General features: G+C 36.4%; 1 protein-coding gene across 5 annotated transcripts in view; it reads right to left on the bottom strand.

Moving 5' to 3' along the window:
* SMC6 (structural maintenance of chromosomes 6) overlaps positions 1 to 25,003 on the bottom strand; it is a 39,019-nt gene extending 14,016 nt beyond the window's left edge. For 3 of the 5 annotated variants that reach the window (XR_010388177.1, XM_026097142.2, XM_026097143.2), the window contains exons 1-21: positions 24,758 to 25,003; positions 21,844 to 21,999; positions 19,267 to 19,415; positions 18,011 to 18,128; positions 17,221 to 17,326; positions 16,551 to 16,687; positions 15,965 to 16,026; positions 15,018 to 15,098; positions 14,487 to 14,588; positions 14,166 to 14,285; positions 13,965 to 14,063; positions 12,861 to 13,007; positions 12,347 to 12,435; positions 11,657 to 11,821; positions 10,195 to 10,373; positions 7,489 to 7,690; positions 7,249 to 7,363; positions 5,054 to 5,214; positions 3,228 to 3,363; positions 2,257 to 2,337; positions 180 to 350 (exon numbers count right to left, since the gene is read on the bottom strand). Coding sequence is in view for 4 of the 5 variants with exons in the window: in XM_026097142.2 (XP_025952927.2) it covers positions 180 to 350; positions 2,257 to 2,337; positions 3,228 to 3,363; positions 5,054 to 5,214; positions 7,249 to 7,363; positions 7,489 to 7,690; positions 10,195 to 10,373; positions 11,657 to 11,821; positions 12,347 to 12,435; positions 12,861 to 13,007; positions 13,965 to 14,063; positions 14,166 to 14,285; positions 14,487 to 14,588; positions 15,018 to 15,098; positions 15,965 to 16,026; positions 16,551 to 16,687; positions 17,221 to 17,326; positions 18,011 to 18,128; positions 19,267 to 19,410 (2,415 nt within the window). In the remaining variant the exon portion in view is untranslated. Of the gene's footprint in view, positions 1 to 179; positions 351 to 2,256; positions 2,338 to 3,227; positions 3,364 to 5,053; positions 5,215 to 7,248; positions 7,364 to 7,488; positions 7,691 to 10,194; positions 10,374 to 11,656; positions 11,822 to 12,346; positions 12,436 to 12,860; positions 13,008 to 13,964; positions 14,064 to 14,165; positions 14,286 to 14,486; positions 14,589 to 15,017; positions 15,099 to 15,964; positions 16,027 to 16,550; positions 16,688 to 17,220; positions 17,327 to 18,010; positions 18,129 to 19,266; positions 19,416 to 19,688; positions 20,004 to 21,843; positions 22,000 to 24,757 lie in introns of all 5 variants that reach the window. The other 2 variants (XM_064508439.1, XM_064508440.1) reach the window with 2 other exon arrangements.
* Positions 25,004 to 25,005: the final 2 nt, after the last annotated feature.

The following is a 25,005-nucleotide window of genomic DNA, read 5'->3' as shown; positions in this document are numbered from 1 at the left end:
TCCACTTATTTCCAGTCTTGCTTATTGACATGCCCTGGACAGAATGGCCTATTTCCATTTTCATACGTAGGCCTTAAAGGCATCAGGGAGGAGCACATTCTTTTCTCCTGACTCCTAACACCATCTCCCTCACCACACAAAGGGAACAAAGGAAAAATACAATATAAAGTCATTGCTACCTTAACTGGACCAGCAATTTCTTCTACTTGGTGAATTTTTTCCTTCATTTCTTCAAATCTTTTTTCAGCTGCCTGTAGAATATTTTTCAGCTCTTCCATTTCACTACTTTGTCGCAGCATGTCCTGCTTTACAGATTCCATCTTATTCTTGTTTTCTTCAGCTTCATCTTCCTGTCAAAATATATAAAAGTGATAAAGGAACATTTGCATATCATTGTGCAAAATTTTTATTATTTAGTATCACTTCCAAGAGTACAAGATTACACACATTACACTAAGTTCTCTAATAAGAATACAAATAGTTCAACACAATTATTCATAAAGCCCAAGAGGAGAGCTTGACAGAGCCTGCTGGAGACCACTAAATCAAATCACAAAACAAAAAGAGTAATTTCCTAATTACTTGCCTGAAAATTAACTGGATTTAATTTGGGAGTTCTGATGAAAGACTTCAGTGATGAAGATTTTGCTTGGACTTAGCTATTATGATGTTTTACTACAGTGATTTTCTAAGCAAAGAACAAGGTAACTTTTGGATCTGTGACAATATATACTCTTCCTATATTATCTTCATACTGAATGTAAGTGGGCCATCTCTGTTCGCTAGACAAATACACCAATTCTAAGCAATTACCGTCATACATAATTTCTGCTAAAAAAGAAACATCCAAAAAACTGAGAAAAAGACAGGCGTGAAAACTTGTATTGCTAAGATGCTTTTTCACAATCAAGAAAAGACAATGGTGAAATCAAAGTAGCAATGAAAGGTGGCCAAGAAGAGCAATTAATACAGAGTAGTGGTCAGAAAGTGCAGAAAATTGAGAAAGACATCAACAAAAATCCAAGATAGGAACAAGGAGAGGTAAATATATAAACCTAACAGTTGCACAAGACCATTATCAGACAGCAATGGTAAAAGTTTTTATGTTGAAAAAGCAAGCGTCCAATAACTTTGTAGAACAACAAAAAAAACCCAAGATATTCCCCAATAACAAGGAAGTAGAACATTTTCAATTCCACTAAATGGACAAAGAAAATATACATTTTTTAAAGTCAACAGAAGTAGACTATTTGGAACACAGAATCCTAGAAGAGCTTACTGAATCTGAACCTACTGATCCTTTATTTTTAAATAAATTTTGGAATAAGTGTGTCCACACACACAGGAATACAAACTAGTGAGGCTTTGAGGTTGTGCCAACACCAAAAATGACAAAAAAAAAAAATACCTAGAGAATTCTAGGCAACTTAATCTCTCACTGATCCCAGATTAGATAATGGAAAAAGTGGCATGGAAATTAATCCTGACTACAGTTGTTTCAGTTATTGTTGATACGTGTCAGCATGATTCTCAGAAGATTTAGATTTTTGCCATCCAGTCTTTAACCTACTACAGAGTAAGACTTGAAAATCTATGGCTACCAACATACAAGTCAAATTAGATGATCAAAAAGGCTTTTCTGTTCTTAAATTATGTATCCATACATTCTAAGAACTCACTAAATAAGAACACTGAAGGAACGCTCATACTGTAATGATCCTCACAGGGTGATAAATGAACATAGTGAAGTGACAAGGCAAGAAAGTATGGATTCAGGGCAGAGAGGCACTATGTGATCTAACTTATGCTCCATACGGGCCTTTGCCTATGCTGCAATAGTGCTACTTCTGTCCTCCACACCTACACCACTGCTTCTCCTCATTCAGAGGTCTGCAGCAAGTCTGGCATGAGGAAAGAAAATGCATGGAATATTATCGCTTTTTTGCAACAACCTGTAGCGCTATCAGTTTGAAGGGCAAAAGTAACATTGCATGTCCAGGAAGTGAGGGGAAGCTAATGAGGCATAGATAGGAGGGAAAAAAAGCAGCTAAAAGACCCACCAAAGATACTAATAAACACCATTACCATAATTGTAGACACTTCATAAAGTATAACATTTTTCACTATTTGTGTAACTTGTTTCCTAGGTGTTACTGTACATATAGTATTTGCTTACTTCCTATTTAAAAATACTGTCAGCATGAAAAGTAATAATTTCATATCGTTATTAGAAAGAATTTGATGATCCAGTCTTACTAATGTACGGATGTCCACTGACTGGTGTTCTTCTGTATTCTCGAGATCTGATATTTCTGCATTTGTTGTTCTTATTTTTATCTGAAAAAAGCAAATACTAAGTTTATCTAAAAAGAAAAGTTAACTTCAATGAACAACTGATAACAGAAACCAAATATGTTTGGCTTTTTAGTTCCATTAGTGCCTGCGTAAGAGGTTTCTTTCCATCCTTCCCAAAACACACTTAACCATGGAGTCCAGTTCTGTAAGACAGAACTTGTTCCGAAAGCAATATGCACTTTAACTCATTAAACTGTTACTGCATTTCCATTCAACATCAAAGCATTTCTATAGTTTATTTTTTCTTCAAATACTCTTCAGCAATTTAATAGTGGTCCAGTTGTTTGCTGGTCCTAACTTACAATTCACTGAATATAACCTTATATGGTCTATGTCATCTTATACCATGCAATTGGAATGTTAACCACCATAAATATATATCCTACTTACTATTATTAGAAATCATGCAGAAAAAGACTAAGTAGTTGTAAAATGGTTTATGAAGAAATTCAAGTTAGCAAAACTTACAGGAGAAATATTTAGCAATAGATAAAGAATATAAATGAAAAATCGTGAACAGAAACAAGATTCTAGGAACAAACAGGCAAGGCTCAATGGAAAGAAATGGCGAGGGGAAGAAAAGCAGGGAAAAGAAACGTATATCAAATATTGCAACGTTTCAAATATTTCAGAAAGAAAGAAGTAGAAGTTTTACTTGTAAAAAACTTAGCACAAGAAAAGTGGTATTCAGAGAAAAAACAAAACCCCACGTAACAACCTCCCACCCCCAGATCCCCCAAAACATACAGAACAGAAGCAAAATAAAAGAAAAATAAAAGAAACTATCATTCACTCAAAATATATCGCAGAAGTCCAATGAAATAGGGAACAACTGACCAGTTTCTGTGAATTAACACTATATCTGTTTTTACCTGCAATTCTTTTTGGTGTCGTCGGTGATGATGAAGATGATCTTCATTCTGCCTAATCTCTTTTTCAATGGAATGCAAACGTTGTTGAGATGTTGTCAGCTGTGCCTTTTTGTTTTCAAGTTCTTTTTCCAAGTGACTTAAAAAAGTGTTATTTTTATATACATATTATATACATGCACAGAGATATACACAAATAAAAAAATGAAACACATGACAAAACTAAAAGGTACAAAAGGACCAAGACATGTCTAAAAAATAAAAATAAAAAAAAAATAAAAAAAAAAAATCAGGTACACTGGATGGTTTTAATGACCAAGAAAAATACCAGAAGTGTATAGCAGCACTCATAGTTGATAACCAGCAGACAGTTGTTTGATGGACTCAGTTCAGGTCCTAGCATGCAAAGCATTCATAATATTTTAGCCATCTGTAACTTTCACTAGCAATTTAGCAAATAGGCCAAACATTTAAACTAGTACCATTACTTCTAAAGACAGTACTGCACACTGAGGAAAAAAATACATACTTTAACTAGGACAAAATACTTCCAATCAGAGATAAAATACATCAGATATATAGAAAAAAAATTTATTTTATAGCTTATATTTCTCCTTCAAAAAAAAGGAGTTCAGTCCTAGAAATGTCCATATTTAATTCCTTCATTTTGCAATAAATCTAATTTAAAGGCACAATAAAGGTATTTATTATTATTATTTATAGACAGCAAAACTTGGATAAAGTCTTTCATTGCTGGGGGGGAAAAGGAGGCTTAACTAATATTACAGTAAAAGTCTTTAGGTAAGTGTTAAATGTAAACTGTTACAAATAAATGGAATGGACTGATTAAGTCTGATCCCCAAAAATCATTGTTCTGTAAATTGCATATATCGCTTCAAACAAATAAGTCATTGCTTTGGCCTAAGTTCTGAAAAAACATTTTTTTCCCCTTTAAACTGGCCGTTATCATTCTCCCATTCCAATACTGGTAATGAAATGACTGTGACACTTTAAAAGTTACCAAAATAATCTTCAAATGAAGTTCATTACATACTGACATGAACAAAGTCCAGCCGCCTGACATTTAAAGCTTTCAGGTTTACAGAAGTAAGGTTTTAACACTCAGTCTACACCATCAGCTATTAATATGGAAATAAAATACTTTCTTATTGTGTTTGTAATACAAACTGGGACTCAAAATAAAGCTATTCTAATGGCATTAATTTGTTTGGTGAAGGCTCAGGTTTCTATCTTTGCAATTTGTTTGTTTTTTCAAACTTCCTTTTTAAAAGTAAAAAAAAAAGACATCTACCATTAGTGCCAGGGTAATTTGGTTGGAATAAATATGCTTCCTTTGCAGTAAATTACAGTACCACTGTTCAGGTCTCAGATTTTTAAAGAAATAGCTTTGCTTCCATAGCGCACTCATAGTAGGTGTAAAATATGTAGACTTCCTGGAGTATTCAGCCCAGCAAATCCCAGATCTCTGGACAACATTTACAGGCCACAAGCTGAAAAACATCTATGAAAAACTCAAGTTTATACTATCACAGAAAGACATTGAAATAAAGAAGTTTTCCAAAAGTCTCAAAAAAAAAAAAAACCCCACCAAAAAACGGGGGGGGAAAAAAAAAGTAAATCTTAAAGAAAATGGAGACAGAAAATTCCTGTCAACACACAAGACTGTAGGCTGAGTGGGTCTGTGCTTCTCATGCATGTATATCCAGACAGGCATATGTTCTCTTCTAATATTTATTTCAAAAAAAAAAAAAAAAAAATTTTTTTTTTTTAAAGAAACAACACACAAATACAGCATTACAAATGCTAACCTTATTTCTGCTTCAACATCTTTGCTCAGGTACTTGGGTCGGAGGTAATCAGATGAGTAATATCGTCTTTCAAATACTTGATCGCCTTCAGCAGTGAAAGCTTCTCTGCAGTTTTTTGGGGGCCGGTTACTCTGCATTACTTCACGAGCTTTACAGCTACTCTGAAAAATATAATGACCTTATCTTACCTATAGAAAAACAACCATAATTAAAGATTCCAATTGAAAACTATCTAAAAGTTCTCACCCAGAAAATATTTACGTTCTCAAAAACAAACAAACAAGACACTGCTGTTTTCTTTTCTTCTGTTACAAACTTCTCTAAATTGTAAATTCCATAGTCTGATCAGTCTTTCATAACTTGTCATGGGAAAAGTTACCAGCCAAAGGGGTCACTAAGCACTAAGTATATTTAACTATCAAAAATGGAATACACATACAGGAAATACTGCACAATTTTCTTTTAGAGATTATATCACACAACATTCAACCAAAGTTTGGGGAAATCAGCTGCTAAAAACCACTGCCAGTGCTGGACCAAGTGGTCACAAGTATCACTGTCTGAGGAAATTAATCTTTATGCAATCATGTCATCCATTCAGAATGAATGTATATAGTATATAATAAATATAATAAGTAGAGATAATAGATTAGACTGAAGAGAGAGTAAGAACAAAACTAGCATTGCTACTATGAGAAAAGCACAGAGAACTCAGCTGTAACTGAATGGGATGTGTAACAGCAACATTTTCTAAATAGTCAGTTAGCTCTGGACTAAACAGAGCACAAGTCCTCTTTTCTAGTAGGAATGAGAGAGGATAAACTAGCACAAGCAGTTTTGGAGGAAAAGATAATCCACAAGAAAGCAAGCACCATTACTTCTGCTGCTTGTAGAATTCCTTGTTTTCTTTAAATGAAAGTATATACTTCCTATCTTTATTTTTGAACAGTTCATCCAGTCATGTCTGCTGCAGCTCATATCTTCAGTAGTAATAGAAAATCAAAAAACAAGATAAAAATATCATACTGACAGAAAACAGTCTGTTAACATGGATTTTATGGTGATCAAAAAATTAGGTTACTAAAACTATACGTAAGCTCAACTCACTGCCAGTTTCCAATCACCTCATTAAAATGTTTCTTAATAGCTGATTATTGTTATTCCTGGTTTTACCAGACTGTATTCTCAAACATGCTTCTTTGCATTCTCTCATCTCAACTGCTTTAACACTGCAGTGTCCAAAGTGGCTTTGGTTGTTGTGGTTAGTGAAAAATTATCTGCCTCCTGTCAGCATTCAGTTTATTTTGTGCAAGTATGAGTGGGTCAATGTCCAAAACTGAACTTCTGAACTCTCAAGCACAAGCTCACTATTTGCTAGCTACAGCTACTACAGGCTGGTTCTAAGTTTCGCTAACACTTGGACTAAAACAAGCTTGACACATTCTGAATTCACAAAAGAATAAAGAGATAAGAGACAGAACCACCAGTTAGGAGGCTGATCACATGTACTCTGCATCTAGACTATTTAAGACTAGGAAACCAGGGTCCTTGGAGACTGAGAAAGAAGGTGAATATCCTGGATATGGGGAAAGATCCTGGAAACAGGGTTCCACAAAGACAAATGTTGGGGGACACCCAGTGACCTTGGACAATAAGGCTTGAAACAGGTAGTGGCAAGCATCCGCATAGCAAGAACCAATACTGTTTTTCACTTGATCATGCTGGAACAGTAGCAATCTCCTGCTGCAAAGTCGAGACCTAGTGAATGCAATGCTGTGGGGAGGGACCAAGTGCATGTGTGAAATAATCAAAGCAGGATAAAATCTCTAAACTTGTTGGTTCTTAAATAAACCTCAGATCCACTACAGGTTGTCGTTTTACTCCGTCTTAACTGTAGCAGAAAGCAGTGTCAAAAATAGGATACTGACAGTTTACTGAACCTCAAGACCATAGCCACATACGCTCCCACTAGCCTTAAGGCTGCGTGCCGCATTATAATACTGTTACCATCAGGGTTTAATCGAGCCAGTGTAGGTCTTGCATCACCATAGTGTCTGTAACTGTTATTCTCCTGGGGCAAAAACCCTTGCCTACTTCTTTTGTCAATTACAGACTATCAAAGAAGGTATTTTATATGCCTCATCCACAAAAACAATGACTTTCTTCAAAGGCCAGTAGGGAGTGGGGAGTCTTACTTTAATCAGCAGGACCATTTCTATACTCCTCATATCAATCAAACAATTGGCAACCACTGCATCATCTATTTCCAATGCTGTGAGAACCGATGGGAATTCTGGATGATGAACTCCTCTGAAGAAAGGAGAAAAAGCAACCATTTATAAAGTCCACATGAGAGTCTTTAAAATAAGATTCCAATTGATAATAATTTGAACCATTGTGCCTAAGCAATAAAATTCAAAACATAAAAAACTTACCTGTGTCTAACATCATAAACTTTATCCTGAAATTTATTTACAATTATTTGAGGTCGAAACCCAGGTGGATAATATTTTGACATCAGTATCTGAAGATTTCTTTCATCATTATGATTATCACAGCAAAATGCCTGAACCAGGCCCTTTAAACAAGATTCAACAGCCAAAGTAAGTTCAGCATCTTTCAGATGAATGAAAGCACCTAAATAAACATAAAAGACAAAACTTAAGGAGCTATGTTCCATAAGTCCAATAGTCATTTTACCACTCAAAAAAACCTGAAGTAGTCCTTTCTTACATAGAGAGAAAACCAAATCTAAAATTTGTGTGTGTGTGTGTGGGGGGGGGGGGGGGGGCAGACAGAACAACCCCACAACAGACAAGATGCCCTGAGAATGCAGACATATAATTTCTTTTTCCTATAGAAAGACCTATATTTACTCAGAGACCTATACTTACTTTCAAGTTTTATTTGAGAGGTCAGTAACCAACTCGGCTAAGGTACTAATTTCATGGTAGCTCAGCAGCAGCATATCAAAACAAAGATTGCTTATTAACAATTTAATGCTCTAAGGGTGAAGGCAGAGGAACAACTTTGCTGTGAGGTAAACAAATACGAGGCTTTCCATTGCATCAGCTCTCTTTGGTAGTGTATGTTAGCACATTCTCACTCCACAGTAAATGTACAGTTCTTTGCCCTTTACATTCACATCCAGATTATGCTGAAGCTCCTATTCCCATCACCATCTGAAAATAGCATTCACTTTCAGAGCTGGTCATAGCAGTAATGAAACCAAGTTTTGCAAGAAAATTTCGATTTGTTCAGCCTAGGTTGCTCCATGTAAAGCATCTCAAGGTTGACAAGCCCACAAGACAGCCAGTGGACACTTTGAATGAAAGTCTGTCAAAATGCAGGACAGTGCTATCCCACCCAGCAATGATCAGCCACAGCACAGTAGTCTGATGCCCAATATAACTTATTACATGTAAGTAATGGTCTATGTACAAACAGAGCTCTATTATGACATGCACAGGACACTTCCATCACAGAATGAATCTAAACTGTTGTGCACTAAAATGATAAAAGAATCCACCTTAGGTCACAGAATCACAGAATGGTTGAGGTTGCAAGGGACCTCTGGAGATCATCTAGTTCAATCCCCCTGCTCAAGCAGGCTCACCTAGAGCAGGCTGCCCAGGACCATGTCCAGACAGCTTTTGAGCATCTCCAAGGAAGGAGACACGACAACCTTTTTAAGCAACCTGTTCCAGTGCTCAGTCACCTGCACAATAAAGAAGTTTTTCCTCATGTTCAGACAGAACTTCCTGTGTTTCAGTTTGTGCCTGTTGCCTCTTATCCTATCACTGGGCACCACTGAAGAGTCTGGCCCCATCCTCTCTACACCCTCCCTTCAGATACTTATACACATTGATAAGATCTCCTGAAGAGAAGATTGAGGGGGGAAGACTTCTTCTCCAGGCTGAACAGTCCCAGCTCTCTCAGCCTTTCTTCATATGAGAGATGCTCCAGTCCCTTCATCATCATAGAAGTCCTTTGCTGGACTCTCTCCAGTAGCTCTTCATCTCTCTTGAACTGGAAGTGCTCTTCCTAATGCAACCCAGGATACCACTGGCCTTCTTGGCCACAAGGACACATTGCTGGCTCATAGTTAACTTTTTGTCCACCAGGAACACTGCCTTTCTAGTAACTCTATTTCTCAGTCTCTTAAATCTTTTAAATGCTCTCTGCATTACAATGCATCACTGGAAGACCTCATACATCCTCTTCATAAACTGTTTCCCTACTGGTAAGGGGAAAGGCCTCTTTCCTGAAAATCTTTCTGCATCACGTCTCAACCACCAGGCTGCATCAAGAGCTTACAACAGATTTGACATGCTAGTCGTCTCCTCATGGTCTAATCAAACATTAACACGGTCTAATCAAACAGCAAGATCTTCAGCTATGTAGTTTTTCCTTGAGAGACTTTACAAACTCCTTCAAACATCACAATTCAATTCAAAGCACTCTTTATGTCAGACCATTTAAAAATATATTTTATATTATCTTTGCAAAATAAACCACTAGAGGGGTGGCCTTGACAGCCATACAATTATTGGATATCTCCTCAAAAGAAAATTCCTCAGACTCAAAGTGGAATAATTTTTTGAAGATTATGCCAACTGCTCCAAGTCCCACAGCCTCCTCCTCCCAGAAGCCATATGATATCATACACAATTTAGCTACATGCCCTTCCACTACTATAAAAGTGCCTTTTATGTCACCTAAATTTAGGAACAGAGAACATTTTAAATCCCTCAAACCCAATTTTCCTAAATAAAGAAAAGCCTGAAGGGCTGAAAGAAAACAAGAACTGTAATGAGCCATGAAATCAAATCAAAGCAATTGAAGAGGGAGAGAGGTGCAGACAGGAAGTCTACTATTGTAACTACTTAAAATACCTTAACACAAACAGCTGCAAAAGTGAAGAAGATCAGTAGATGTTAGCTAGTTCATGTGAATAAAAAGAACAGAACTAACAGATAGCTTACCAAGAGAAAGCCTTTAGTCCAGGAAATAAAGGAGAAAAGAAAAATATCTCTCAGGCTCTTTAAATGACAATTTTTTTTTCCTGTAAGTTCACTGTTCACTGCAATAAAACCCATGAGGAAGTATTCCAAAAAAACGTTTTCAGATATCTTTCTTACCTAAAGGTCCAACAGGTTTGTATTTAAAGTGCCCTTGCCTGTAGGCTGCTTCGACTGCTTCAAGAAATGACGGCACATGTGGTCCAAATCTTTTCAAGGTATTTGTTTTACTATCTTTCAGCTCTCTCAGCTGTTTCAGTTTGGCATCCAGTGCTTGCTTCACATCATGTTCTTCTTTCCTAAGAGAAAAGAATTTTTTTCAGTATCAACAGCTTATGATGCCTTAATTTAATAGAAATAATTATGATAAAGTCTGTTTTCAAATACTAAAAAGACAGTGTGTCAAGACCTTCTCAACACTTCAATATACAGCTAGCTATAGACCTGCAACAATATTTTAGAGCTTCAGGAAACATGAGACAAAGGAAAGCAAGAAGAAACTGACTACTCCGCAAAGGTTTTACAAGATTTTGCTTCTTCACCATGGTGAAAAGTACAAAGGGAAACAGTGCAACAGAGATGAGAACGCCAAAGAAGATAAAAAGAAAGGTTTCCAAAAATATCAGAAAATACAAAATATTAACAGTATTCAGTGAAAAACCCAATTAAGCCAAAAAGCCCAACAGCAAGACAGACTGTTCTAACATGAATTAAGTTTTACAGATAAAGACACTTAAACACATTAAAAATTTATGAGATGAATATCACTGTGTATACAACATACTATATAGACATAAAATGACAGAAATACACAAGATAAAGTTCAGGTTATGCAAACAGAAGTTGTATTTGTTCCTATTTACATACTTCAATTTCAATGTCTTCCAGGAAGGTCTTCAACAGAACATAAAAAGAAACTATGTTGGTTCTGATGATGCATTAGTTCAAACATCTTTTAATTAAGTGCAATAAGCAGCTATTCTCAAATCTCATAAGACAATAACGACAATATCACCACAACCACTGCCAGGAACCATTCTTTAAATTCAGGCTTCCAAATCAAAGCATAAGAATGCTTTGCTTTTCTAGTTCAGGTAGGGACTAATTAAACACTTGAAGTAAGCAGTTTGAAGTCTCTAAATTTGAATTTGGCTACAGACAGAATTGTTATCCCTAAGCGCACGTAATTCCTTATTCCACGTTACATATTTTGTGATGTTGTATCCAGATATACTAGTGTATTAAATAAGACGGAAAACACCTAAATGATAGTCTCTTTGTGGGATAAGAGAAGGGACAGGCAATAAGAAGAAAAAGAGAAGGACATTAAACCTGACAGTCTGGATTTATATCAAGCTTTAAATTAGTTAATGAAACGAGTTTTATTTTCTAGATGTTTCTAAATTCAGCCATGCCCTGCCAAAGGTTTAGCAAGTCCTAAAATATGCTAAAAAAAAAAAAAAAAAAAAAAAAAAAAAAAAAAAAAAAAAAAAAAAAAAAAAAAAAAAACAACCACCCACACTGAAGCCTAATACCTCAGGGAATGCAAGGAAATGCATATATATTCAAAAACATTACCTACCTCAGTGTAGCTTGTTCTTCCTTATACTTGTATATGGCCTGCTGAAACTGATCCATCTGTTGAGCAATCATTATTTCTTGATCATGGAATGCCTTTAAATGCTCTTTTAACTGTGCAATTTTCCTTTGTCTTTCCAATTTCTCAGGCTCTGAAACCTGATTAGCACTAGAACAGATCACACTTCAGTGTTTTAAAATCAAACTGATGATTTATGAGAACTTTGTTTTAGAAATTTTATCATATAAAAAGATCTATGCATCAGAAAACTATATTTAAGATTCAGTACATTTACAAGATCTACACAACATAAACCCTACTGCATCCTACTGTGCCCTTTTTTCATTTGTAATCACATACGGTTCTCCCAGTTTAGCATTCCTATTACATTTGGGGTTGAGGAATACTTGTTCTATAACACCACTGAAGTTAAAAAAGGTATACTATCACCAAATTAAAGAAAAGCTTTTTTTCCCTGCCCCATTACCTCATTGCCTTCTGGTCAAAGTCTTGGCAGACAAAGAAACAGGGCCACAGATATTTAAATATTTGACTAGACCCTGCTACAGATTAAGTAAGTATTTTCTGTTACTGCACAAGTATTGTCAAATTTCCTCATTAACCAGAAGAGCTCACTTCCTGAATACCTATACCTAAATAAATATACACAAGAATCACTGTATCTGTATTTACCTATTTTTCAGTTCTTGAATTCGTTTACGTAGCTGTTCATCATCTTTTCCCAGACGTTTTAACTCAGTTCTGAAACGATTATAAAGGGCCTAAGAAGGAAGTCAGACATATTAGTTTAATCAACAGAAACAAGAATTATTTCAGAAAAGAACTGACATAACTGCAATTTTGAGGAAATAGTTACTGAACTGTATCTGAACAATAATTTCCTATATTTAAGAAAAACAGAACTTTAATTAACTGTATTACTTGCTCCTTTTCCAATTCTTGAATCATTTATGCTGGCCTAAGCAGTCCATTGCTTAATACCTGTGTAAAGATATAAACTCTATGGCCCCAAACAGAAGCTACTTGCAACTCAAGCAGAAAGCTGCATCTGCTTTGAACTGCACTGAACTGCATGATGCATTCAGGAATCCTAGACACAGATGCAAAAAATGCATATGAATAGAGAAGGATTAGAACAGGATTAAGGCTTTAAATCAATATAATCTTCAACAGTTCTTCTGCTTACCTCAGCCTCATTGAATGCTTTTCTCCCTGCCTGCACATCAGCTTTTGAAGAAATACACTGAGGATGTAGGGCTTGTGCTTCTTCACTTATCTTTACTAACTTGTCTTGTATTGCTTTGTACTTATCTTCTGCTTCATTTACTTTTACCTTTATAGCAAAAAGATAATGAATTACAAGCAGCAATGAAGTAAAATTTTCTCCAAACTTCTTAACGCTATAGATAATTTTGAATAATAGCTTTCTTCTATCTGCTGACATCTCTCACTTTTGATGAGAAACCATTATCTAGACAATGTTCTTTAATGTCCTTTAATAGACATGTTTTTGCAATAAAGTAAAATCACTTCAATTATAGCACAAATAACTATATATTTATTTTTATATATGTATGTATGCACACACACTTCAGTGAGAAATGAATACCTTCCTTTGGAAAGGGAGTTCTAATAGACCAAAAAAATTAGTATTTCTCTGCAAAAAGCAGATTTATGTGAATCTGAATGCTTAGCAAAATTAATCTTTCTTACTGCATCCAGAAATCTTAGTACCATCAGAAGAGTCAATTTCCAGACGTTTCCTGGAATCAGATACTGATCTTTTCTATGGGCAATGATATCTAAAGAAGCCTACGTAGCAGATTTCAAAAAAATGCACTATGTTACAGAAATAGGTGTTGGATAAGTACTCTCAACAATAAAACTAAAAGAAATGTTTTAAATGTCCATTCACTGGTATATGAAATACTAGCCATCTCAAACTCCTAGTCAATACAAAATAACCCTTACATGAGTCAGAAGTATCAACACAATAACCACACTCAGACACACACTCCTCCTAAACAATACAAAACAAAATGCCCTAACATTATTCTCCAAGGAAGCGTAGAATGCAAATGTTACTATTAAGTTTTAAATGACTAAAGTAGTGTATAAAAGCTAACCACTAATATTTACAATGTTCTTTAGGTTGCAGCAGCTTGTGAAAAAGCTGAGAAGGCCAGTATCAACAGCTTACACACAAAAGGAGAATCACAGTTTTAAATATTGTATTCTTGAGTCAAGGAACCAGAACTAAATTAAAACATGGTTTAAAATATATACGTACCTGACATTCCTCTAGCTTCTGAAGAAACTTTTCTGTACGTTCTTCTTCAGCTCTGATGCACTCTTTGATTGGTTGTATTTCTCTTTCCATTTCACTCACCTAAGCATAAGCATTTATGAGCATACATCAGAACATTCACAAAAGATAAATAACAATTTAAATGGGTTTTGTATTAGGAAACATATTAGGAAACAAGTTTACCACTGCCCATGCCATTTTGTGTTTCAAATCTTCAAGATGATTTCGCATTTCATTCACAAACCCAATGCTTTTGTAACGTTCCTTTTTTTCGCAATAATGAAGCTTAAGCTCTCGTAGACGCTAAGGAAAAAAGCGACAACAACAAAAAAAGGTTCAACTGTGAGTGAGTGTGTAAAGTTGTGATGCAATACAAAACTTTGGGAAGCTTTATTCTTTGAAGACTAATGTCACAGAAATCCAACCAAAACAAAACTATGCATGTTAACTATTATTCATTCAGTGCTCAGTCCTGCACTAATACTTATTGAAACTGAAACATACCTCTACTCCTTGCTCTATGTGAATACATGTATTTTCTTTTGTTTTCATAATATATGAATAATCGTCTTTCATTTGTTCCAGCTGAGTTGCCTTCATAAAAAACTGAAAAGGAGCAGAGATACAGATGTCAGATTCTGTAGCTTATCTAAATGAACTACAATAATAATAGAAAGACCACCCATCTCAACCTCTATGCATACTAAATGATATCCAAAATACAATAAACTGGTGGAATATCTCTGAATGATGAACTAACTTAGCAATCTCTTTAGAGAAGAGGAACTTTTAAAAAAAATATTTTTAGAAGTAGCTGGATGGCTATTGTAATCAGGTAATTAAACATAAGGATTCTGGATTTTTTTTTCTCTCTCTAAATGCCTCTTCCTAAAATTTGAAACCAAGTATTTTGACTTCAATTACTTTTTTTGATTGTTATGTTTCTTAAAAAAAAAAAAAAAAAACTGAAAAAAATGACTAGTTTTAAAAATTATATTGCCATACTTAATCAAAACATCAAATGATTTTTCTTACCTTATACTTGTCACCTTCATTTTTAGATTGTAAGAAGTGTTTACTCATCTCTTGGGTTAAAACAGACACAGGATTATCTACCTATAAGAGTAAAATACTTGCTTTCCATTTTAAGAAAAAAAAAGTGTTTTCACTTAATCCATGAAAGTAAGAAAACCACCTCCCTGTTCCTTGCCCAGCAATTTAAGTAATAAGGAGAGAAAGATCTAGAAATTAAGTATTCCACTTATTTTTTAAACTCTACCAAGTACAAACTTGAACCACACAAGGACAAACTAAGAAACTATTTTCAGGAGGAGAATTGACTTCTAGAAAGACAGGGCCTGCTTTGTTCGTTTACTTTTAATAAGACTGGGATTAGCAGTTTTGCCCAATGTTGTTTAATTTCTCTCTATACAATTGATCAAAGTATTACATTCAATTCAATTAATTGCCCAATATATTCTTATGGAAATTTGCACAAAATAAAATTCAGAATTTACTAATAGAAGCTGATATTATTTGATATGCTGAACATATTGAAGATTCCATAGCTTTATGTGCACTACCTGATTGTTCCTAAATCAGTTCAGCAGCAAAAAAATCCTTAAATTTCTCCAACATCAAAAACTGGCAAGTTGAGAATGAGCAGGAAAAAAATAAAGCAAAATAAACACCAGGTATGAAAGAAACCAAGTAAGCTAAGACTTTCATTAACAAGGAATATGACTTTAAGCTCGCAGATTAAATCTAACACATATATTGGGACAGAGCCATATTCTGCACTAAGTGAGCTGAATTAAATTAAAGTTTTCTTTTGCCATTGGATGTGATCATGAAAGAATTAATAAGAAAGACCTGAACTTCTCTCATTTAAAAAAAATGAAGCACTGCTTTTTATTTAAAAAATTGTAACGTTATAAGCTAACGTCTTAAATTTCACAGAATTCAATCACCGCAACAGTTACCTGTATATTGAAATGATCCAGTATTGCTACGAGTTCCTCTTTCTTTGAAGAAATTAAGGTGCCTAACAGCACAAAAGAGAAAGAAAAAAAAAAATACCAATAGGTCTATAGTAAAAGCACATACAAAATCCCAGCCTTCCATTCAACTTAGTGCCTCTTAAAGTAAAAATGAAATTTTTTAGGCACTGTTTCCATGTTAAGCTAGAAACACCATTTCTTTTATCTCCAGTATTGTATTTGCACTTGTTTAGAAAGATTTATTAATTAAAAATTACTACTTGCCTCTTAAAACCTTTTCTGTCAGAATGTAGGTAAATCAGGAAATTCATTAGAAATTCAAAAACTAGTAACTATGTTCAGCCTCATCACACGGATATACATAAAGTAAAATACTGTATGATCTCACATCATGCAGAACTGGACACAACTGCTTAAGAATATGTTAGCATGTCACAATTTAAGGTAAATGCAAAAATGCTGACCTTAATAAGAGAAACATCATCCTTTACTAACTTCAAAGCAATTAAAGCAATAAAAACATTCTAAGAGCTTTTAAAACTGAGAGCAAAACAAAACTATCACTAACCCGATTTGCTTTTCAGTCTGTAATTTCTGCTTCCATCAAGATTAATGTGCTGATTCACAATAATAGAGTCACCATACACTTCAGGCTTAAACGCATCTCTACCTTGGTTTTGCAATGTTATTGAAATATCTGCAGAACTGAAAAATTCAGACAACTGATATTAATTCCAAAACCAGAAATTCCAACTTTCCACAAAAATTTTCCAAGTCTTGTTTAGGTCACAAATGTAAGTCAGTCATGATAAAAGTCAAATCAAGATATACTGATGTTGCTGGAATCAAATCAGCAAATACGCATGACCAGACAAACTGCTGTACACTGGGCTGTTTGCTCCTTTTATGCTCCAGACAGATCATTAGCTGAAAGCAAATAGTTGTGAAAGCAGGAAGCAGAACACAGATCTCCCTCCTTCCCCTCCCATCTGACTGCTCTCATCTTTAGATTGTAGAATCTAGTTCCCTCTTGCTTGTTTCGTCTCCAGCCTTTGGTTTCTTCAGTAAACAGCTGCTTACCTTCTACAGGCATCCCTAACCAGGGTAATCTATAGCCCACTGGTTAAGACATTCTGATAGAAAAGATGGAATGTGGTTTGAATTCTGAATTAACCAAAAAATTGATCGGTTAACCTGAAAAATATAGTCAAATTTAAGACTGAAAAAGTTTTACTTACGACTCTCCATCTTTTACAAACACTTTTAAAGAGGAACCTCTATTAGTTGTAGTGGCTTTTCCACCAAGTCCAACAATAAGAGCAGTCAATACAGAACTCTTTCCACCTGTAATGAGAAGTGCTGAAGTTATTTAAAAAAGAAATTCTTATAGCTCTTTATCCAGTTCACTCATGTTTCAATCACACATTTTCAGAAGTTTGATTGCTTATGTATTCAGCACTTAAATTCTAATTTCTGTCTTTACTGGACAGATGCATAAAGTAGCAATGATTCCAGTTCTAGGAAAAACAAGCATTTCCAAGGTTCTTCCCCCCACCCCCCCCAAAAAAAAACCACACTGAGCCAAAAGCAACATTCAAACTTTTGTTATTTCTCCTCAGCAATTTGGGTTCAACAAGATGTTCTAACTCAGGAGGAAAGATTTCCCTCTCCCTGCCTAGACCATACAGAAGACACTCTTACAATAAAAGAAATCGAATTCACATTATCATTTAAATAAATATCTGAAAGTTTTTAAGCTCTCAATTTTTACATTTAATAAAATATAAATCTATGCATGATTTAGCTATGAAAAAAATGTATATTGTGTTTTGCAAGTCTCTGTATTTAAGACCTAACTTCCTGAACAGCTTGGAACTACTGAGATAGACCTGTGCTCCCTGAGTCCAAATCAATCCCCATTCCTAAAAGATACAGAGATGAGATAGCTATTCATTTTGAAGAAAAATTAGATGCTTTAAGTTATTAACAGAAGTGTTCTTGGAGAGAAATGATGCAATTAATACTTACTTCCATTGTTTCCAGCCACAAAATTGAGATTTGATCCAAACTGAAAAGGCCCCAACATTGAATGGCACATAAAGTTCTTCAGTTGAATACTTTCAATTATCCCAACTTCCCCTACGGTCTAAAGAATTAACTATTAAATTTGGTTCTTATGTGCACATTTTAATTAAATACAGTTTATTTTAGATACACGGTTATGTAATAAAACAAGATCAAATCAGTTACCAAGGCTGATCACTCATCAATGGTAACTTTCTGTTCTCCCAATAACTAGCTTATCATTAATAAGTATGCATGATTAAGATCATAGATTCTACACTGTTATTTATATCACTCAAGTAACAAAGAAGTCTTTTCAAGATGCTCTTTATTTATTGATCTATTTGTGACAGTTTCTAGGACAGGTTAGAAACATGAAATGAAACTAGAAGTTGAAGGTACAGCCCACCAGAAAACCAGTGAGGTATTGTTTTGACAGAAAGTTTTAGTTCCATCTCCAGAGCTTTAGAAAAGCAGTGTTTTTTAGGAAAGCTGTGCTCAGGAGGAACCAATGACACAGCACATCTGCTGTCCAAGAAAAAGAAAATGAGGGATAATGCCTCCAAGTATCAAAGATCAGCTACAGTGTCTTACAACAGGAAGTATAGTAATTGCATGCTCAAAAACTATTTTAATAATTCTACTCATCAAGCTAGAATTCAACTGTTACAGAAAAGCAGAAGAAATAATATTCTTCTGTTTTGTTTTAAAGTTTCATTTATATCAAAATACAGGTTTCAAACATTAAAATTTATTACAGTCATTTGAAAACATTACCTACACAAAACAAGCGAGGAGCTAGTGCTTCTTTTAGTAATTTACTGCTTTTCCAAATATTTTCTCTGCTTTTACCACAACTCTAAACCAAACGTTAAAATTCTATCAAAAAAATCTTTTTCCTTTATTTGGTTGATTACTTATTTTGTTCACTTTAACTTCAGTAGTATACATTCTGTAAAATCAGAATGCTGTTGTTCTATGATCAACTGCTATAGTTATACAATCCAAAAGAAATAAATTTCTTTGTTTCAAAGGTAAGAAGGAACTCCTACAAAAGTCTGCATCACAGACACATTACCACTAGCTTTTTTTTTGTATTGTTCTCATTGAATCCTACATGCAAAACATTTATTGCAATGTCAACCAAAATCAGAGACCATTGTTTTTATACCAACTTTTTCTGGTATCTTAATTTCTTACAGACTTTTTAAACAGCTTACCGATGGTGAAGAAAAATTACTATCAGCCAACAGCTGTGATTTTTCTTCTTCACTACACTCATCACTAGGTTCACCCGTGTATTCTTGTCTCCGTCTTTTGTGGGACCCAGGCTGTGAAACACTTTCTTCTTTCCTCTTGCCCATGAGTACTGAAGAAAAAAAAAAAAAAGTATGGTAGACATAGATGCACATTTATTTAATACTGCAAAAGAAATATTAAGGATCATAGCAAATGTTGCAACAAACACTTTATTTTTCAGAATTGAAATCTGAGTGAATATAAGCCTAAGTTTAAAATTACAGCAAAAGAAAGACAACTTCATTACTCTATCAAGATGAAATTGTTTGTTGATTAACAAGGAAATTAAATGTGATTCTATTTGCCTTTTAACATTAGACTTCATGATATTTGCTAGACTTGCCTTTGGTTAGTATTGGAGTTCAAGCTTGAAGTTGTAAAAACAACAGAATCATTGAATGGCTGAGGTTAGAAGGGACCTCTGGAGATCATCTCATCCAGCCACCCTGCTCAAGCAGGGTCACCTACAGCACGTTGCCCAGGACCATGTCCAGACGGCTTTTGAGTATCTCCAAAGATGGAGACTTCACAACCTCTCTGGGCAACCTGTTCCAGTGCTCAGTCACCCTCACAGTAAAGAAACTTTTCCTTAGATTCAGATAGAACTTCCTGTGTTTCGGTTTGTGCCTGTTGACTCTTGTCTTGTCACTGGGCATCACTGAAAAAAAGAAGAGTCTGGCTCCATCCTCTCGTATAAGCACTGATGCAGTTTTAATCAGTGATTTGTACGGAAAAAAAGAAAATATTAATTATATGTATTTAGGAAATGCCTAGAAAATGAATATGCAGAATCAATTAAAGTAGAATAAAGGAAAATTTAGGTTCACCATGTTCCTGTGCTGTTTCTGCACACCACCAACCTGCTTCTGCGAAGCCATGTAACTTGATCAAGGTAAACAAGATGCTTTTATTTTACTAATAAGGGATAACAACAGTATTAACAATTTTGCACATCCAGAGTTGTTAACACATGCCACAGTTTGAGACTGCATTGACAGTGTAAAAACTAAACAAGCTTGGATACTAAAGCACTTCTAATCACAGACATATTTAACACTAACAAGCGACTTGACTTCCCTGTCCTGTGGGAGAGACAGCACAGTCCAAGAGAGAAGCCAGTTGGGTCAACGTAACAGTTCCTTACACAACCTCCCTGTCCTGCAGGGGAGGTGATGAGGTCCAGGAGAGAATCGGACCAGAAGAGTTGCAGGGGGTCAGCATAGCTGTTCCAGCTGTGCAGTGCACAGTCCTGGGGCAGGGCTGTGGGGTCCTCTCCATTACTGCCCTCAGGCACTCCTGGAGCCCCTCTAGATCTTCCTCCAGGTGAGGGCTTGTCCAGGCCCCAGCTCCCACAAGGCCTTGGATGGGTCTCTCCCTGCCAGAGCTTCCAGACCCCGGTCAGCTGGGGGACTGGGTGCACAATGCCCAACTCTGATTGGCTCAGATTCCCACAGCACTGACCTGACAATTGGATGGGTCACCCCAGCACAGGGTGACAACCTGCCCCTCCACAAGGCTCTGCGCACCTTGGTGGCAGCAGCAGTCATTAACAGGTTGGTTATAGGGGAGCAATCCGAGGGCATGCAAAATTTAACCTGGGCCAACCAATGCCAGACTAACACATCACAGCCTTATGGAACATATCAACAAGTGAAAGTCAGATATTTCCAGTAAGTTTTTAAGATTATTAATTTAAAGAATCTCAATGAAATAAAGATTGTCAAGTTACAGCCTTAGTAATAAAAGCCACTTTAAACTAGCAATGCAACAGAGAGAAGCATCGTCTCCTGTCTCTGCCTCTTCTGTTCCAGTCTCATCCCCTTGAGCTCAAATAATTCTTTATGTAGCAAAATAAGCTGACTCAAGGCACTGATTCCACTGAAAACTGATACAGAAAACAAACATTCTCCCCTCCCCCCCCAACTTTTCTGTTTTCTTCAATGAGATCAGTTCCCCAATTCAGTTCACCCTGCAGATCTGCATGTTTGGGCCAACCTGCAGAAAGAGTTTGAGCAGCATTTCACTTTCACTTTTGCCAGCTGAATGTGTTTTTTTCAAACTAATTTGATTTCAGCAGACAAAAAGTCAGAAAGCTTATACTATCAAGCATCACAGACAAAAGCATTTATTATATCAGACACAGTAAATATTAAAATGCGTTACATAACTGCAAATGGTAGTTAATTTCTATTCTAGATGTTGACTGCATTATGAAAAATAGCATCAAATACTTCCCTCATTAATTCTTTGACACATGAGAAAGATTAAAAAAACTTCTTTCCACTAAATGTAATGAAGAAACTTCAAAGCAAAGTTAGAAATGTAATAAATTTTCATCTGACCTTCTTGAAATAATTTTGTATAGCAGGGATTTCAAAATAAGTTACTGTTATGTCCACTAAATATTAAAATGGAAATATCAAATTTCCTGTAATGTGCAATTTAACATGATAAACACAAAGGAATGAGCAGATGCATTTCACCATTTAGTTACATACCTTTTTGTTATGCTACTTTCAGTTTCCTACATAAACACGGTTTTATGTTTAAATTACTTTGATCGGGAAAGAGCTGCTTGTATGCTCTTGGAATTTATTCATCACACAAGCATGAAGACGGGCATCCATTCAGGCTGTTACAATTGAATTCTCTCTCTAAAAGGAAGGAAAAAGGCAAGATTTAAATCCTATAATTACTAAGGTCCAAACTAAAGATCAGGGTTACGACTTTCACTGTTATATCACCTGGACATCTAAGACAAAGAGAGTAATGAAATGGAAAATGCAACAAAAAAAAAAAAAATTCAGAAGAAAACTCTTGCGCTATACTGAAGTCAAATAAGAAAAGAGTCTTCCCTGCAGAATTCTTGAGTAACTTGTACATGAAAGTTCAAACAAACTTTATTGAAATATCATCAGAAGTCCTTATGACAAGCATCAGCATAGGTAGTACCTACACTGACTGTCAAAAAACACGGGGGTAGTAGAAATTGACTTCAGCAATAAAGAGCCTTTTAATCAGACCTCACAATAAACACAACTTTAAAAGCTAAAGCAAAAAAGAAATACTTAAAGATGCAAAGGAGGAGAGGAAAAAACCAAACAAGAAACGAGCTATCCAGAATCTGAGTTTTAGCTTTAGAACTTCCTCTCAAAAATATCAAGATGATATTTTCTACATTAATCACTACCAAAACTTTTGCATCAATATATCCTCAAAAAATTTATTCACAAAGATTTTAACTGAAGTAATAAATTTCACAGTTTCAGCACCACTTATCATGACTTTAATAACAGTTTGGGAATTACTATTGCAGACAGAGAAAAAGCAGCAGGTCTGAACTATTTGAATCTCATTAAAATGTGGAAGTATCATACATGAAATTATTCATCAAACTAGCAAAGATAAAGATTAAAGTATTTTAAGATATGTAATGGACTAATGGAAAGTCTACAACAGTTACTATTGAAACTTTTAATAGAACTTTGTTTAAAGGATCAGACTTCGTATTTAATATCTGAAGTTTATACTGCAACATAAAGTAGGATCATGTTAATGGCGACTTGTCATGACAAAGTCAGGAACATAATATAAATAAGAATTTGATTGTCATTCAGCAAGACAAAAAGAAGTCCTGATTTAACAGAAAAGTGAACTTTATTAGCATAGAATGAAAGAATATGTAATTAGGAATAAAGACTGCAGCTATAAATTTGGGAACAAATAAGGAGAAAACCAATCCAGTGATGAAAAAAACCACAAGATTACTACAAGATATTACGAGTAGTTGTTATGCATGTTGTGAGGGCACAAAAGAAAAAAAAGCAATCCCAATATGTATCACGTAATACAGCATACAAATATTAGACGTATTCCTACTATAAATACTTTTCTACTATAGTGTGTAAGATCAAAGTACGGGAAAACAGAGGCTGAATCCACTGGAGGGATACTTTATGCACTGTTGTCCACTGATGTTCCAACTTAACTAATGGCATCTATTTCCGGAGTTTTGATTGCAATGTTGTTCTACAACTTCCTTTCCCAGGCAGGTCACAGGTAGCCTCATCCAGAGCAGACACAACCAACCTACTACAATAAAAATCACTTCATTGGCTTTCTAGCAGCCTTCTGTTGGACCTAGCACTCCTATACGCTATGACTGCTCAAATCCCACTGCAACTCACTTTAACCACTCTGCACCCAGACCAACCATGGTCTGTGGCTTTTGTTCAATTAGCAAAATAAACACAGATACATAGAAGACAAAACTGCTGACCTAGGGCAGGATGAATGACAAACTATGGGAGGAACTGAGGGTATCGGGTGGGGGAAGGAGAAAAAAGTAAGAGTTGTGCTTTTCAGTTTATAATCTTAAATCTTTAATAGCTCGTGCCTATTTGTGAACAAAATGGATTGATGATTCTCCTCCTCTGTTTTGGAGGAAGGGAATCACAGCACACCACATTTGTTTACACAAAGATCCTAATGAATAAATTACAAATTACCCCTTGCAGCTTATAATAATGAAGAAAGTAAGCATACAAAATTTATTTCATTTAAAACATATGTGTTTTAAAGGGCTGAAGTTAGAAGTCTAGTTTCTTACGCAGCAGTACAGAGTCACATTTTTAAGGGATATCCAAGTCAGATGTCCAAGTTGAACTATATAAATCTCCAGCATTCACACTGATCCTGAAACATACTCAGATTATGCATAAAAGTCTATGCTATGCCATCTGTACGCTGAAAGAGCAGGTACTTGATAAGAAGCAACAGAGAACATAGCTCTACCTTGCCTAAGGAAAGGAGTAAAGAGAAGTTTCCTCCACCCACACCTCCAGTCCTACACGTACTTGTTGCTCAGCCCAAAGCTTTCTCCAGCCGACCTGAAGGAAGGCTTTCTTTTCTCCTCCCGGTTTCTAGGCTTTTGCCGGCTGACACACCAGACTGCAGAAAAGTGACACCAATTCTGTGCTTCCCTCACGGCTGCAAGACCAGGGAGGAAGGCACTCCCGATCAGCCGCTTCTCCCTCTGCCTGCACAACGCCGGCTGCCACCGGGCGAAGCCCGAGCCGTTTTGTTTCAGCGCACTGACACCCAGCGACCAAACCGTAACAGCAGGCGCGGCAGCCATGCCCAGCAGCGAGGGACACGCTCGGCGGGGCTCGGGCTGCCACTGCGCCCCGCATTTGCTCCTACCAAACTGTCCCAGCCCCCCACTCTGACCCCCAAAGGCACAAGCTCGAAGCGGGCAGGAAGAGCTTCAGCAGGGCGCCCTGCCCTCACCCCGACAGGCACCTCGCTCCCTCAGCACCGGCGCGAAGCGCGCAGGTCTGCCGCCGCCACACGCTCGCTCGCTCCCAGCCGCCCACCCCTTGCTCCCAGGAGGCACGGGCATGCACCACTCACCGTAGCGCCGGGCGCCAGCGCCCGCGCCGCCCCCGCCCGGCACAGAGAGCAGGGCGCGCCGCCGCCCTGCCCCTCCTTAGCGCCGCCCGCCAGCCGGGGCCGTTACAACCACCGGCGATTCAAACCTCCCCGAAGGTTCCGAGCGCGGCGCCCGGCAGCCCCGCGCCCGGCGGTACGCAGCCGGGCGGGAACGGAAGAGCCCGCCGCCGCGCGGCACTGCGCCTGCGCGCTCCCGCCCCTTCCCCGGG

Source organism: Dromaius novaehollandiae, chromosome 3, assembly GCF_036370855.1.
Source record: "Dromaius novaehollandiae isolate bDroNov1 chromosome 3, bDroNov1.hap1, whole genome shotgun sequence".
In the NCBI taxonomy this organism is placed as follows: domain Eukaryota; kingdom Metazoa; phylum Chordata; class Aves; order Casuariiformes; family Dromaiidae; genus Dromaius; species Dromaius novaehollandiae.
This window is presented reverse-complemented; position numbering and strand designations above follow the sequence as displayed.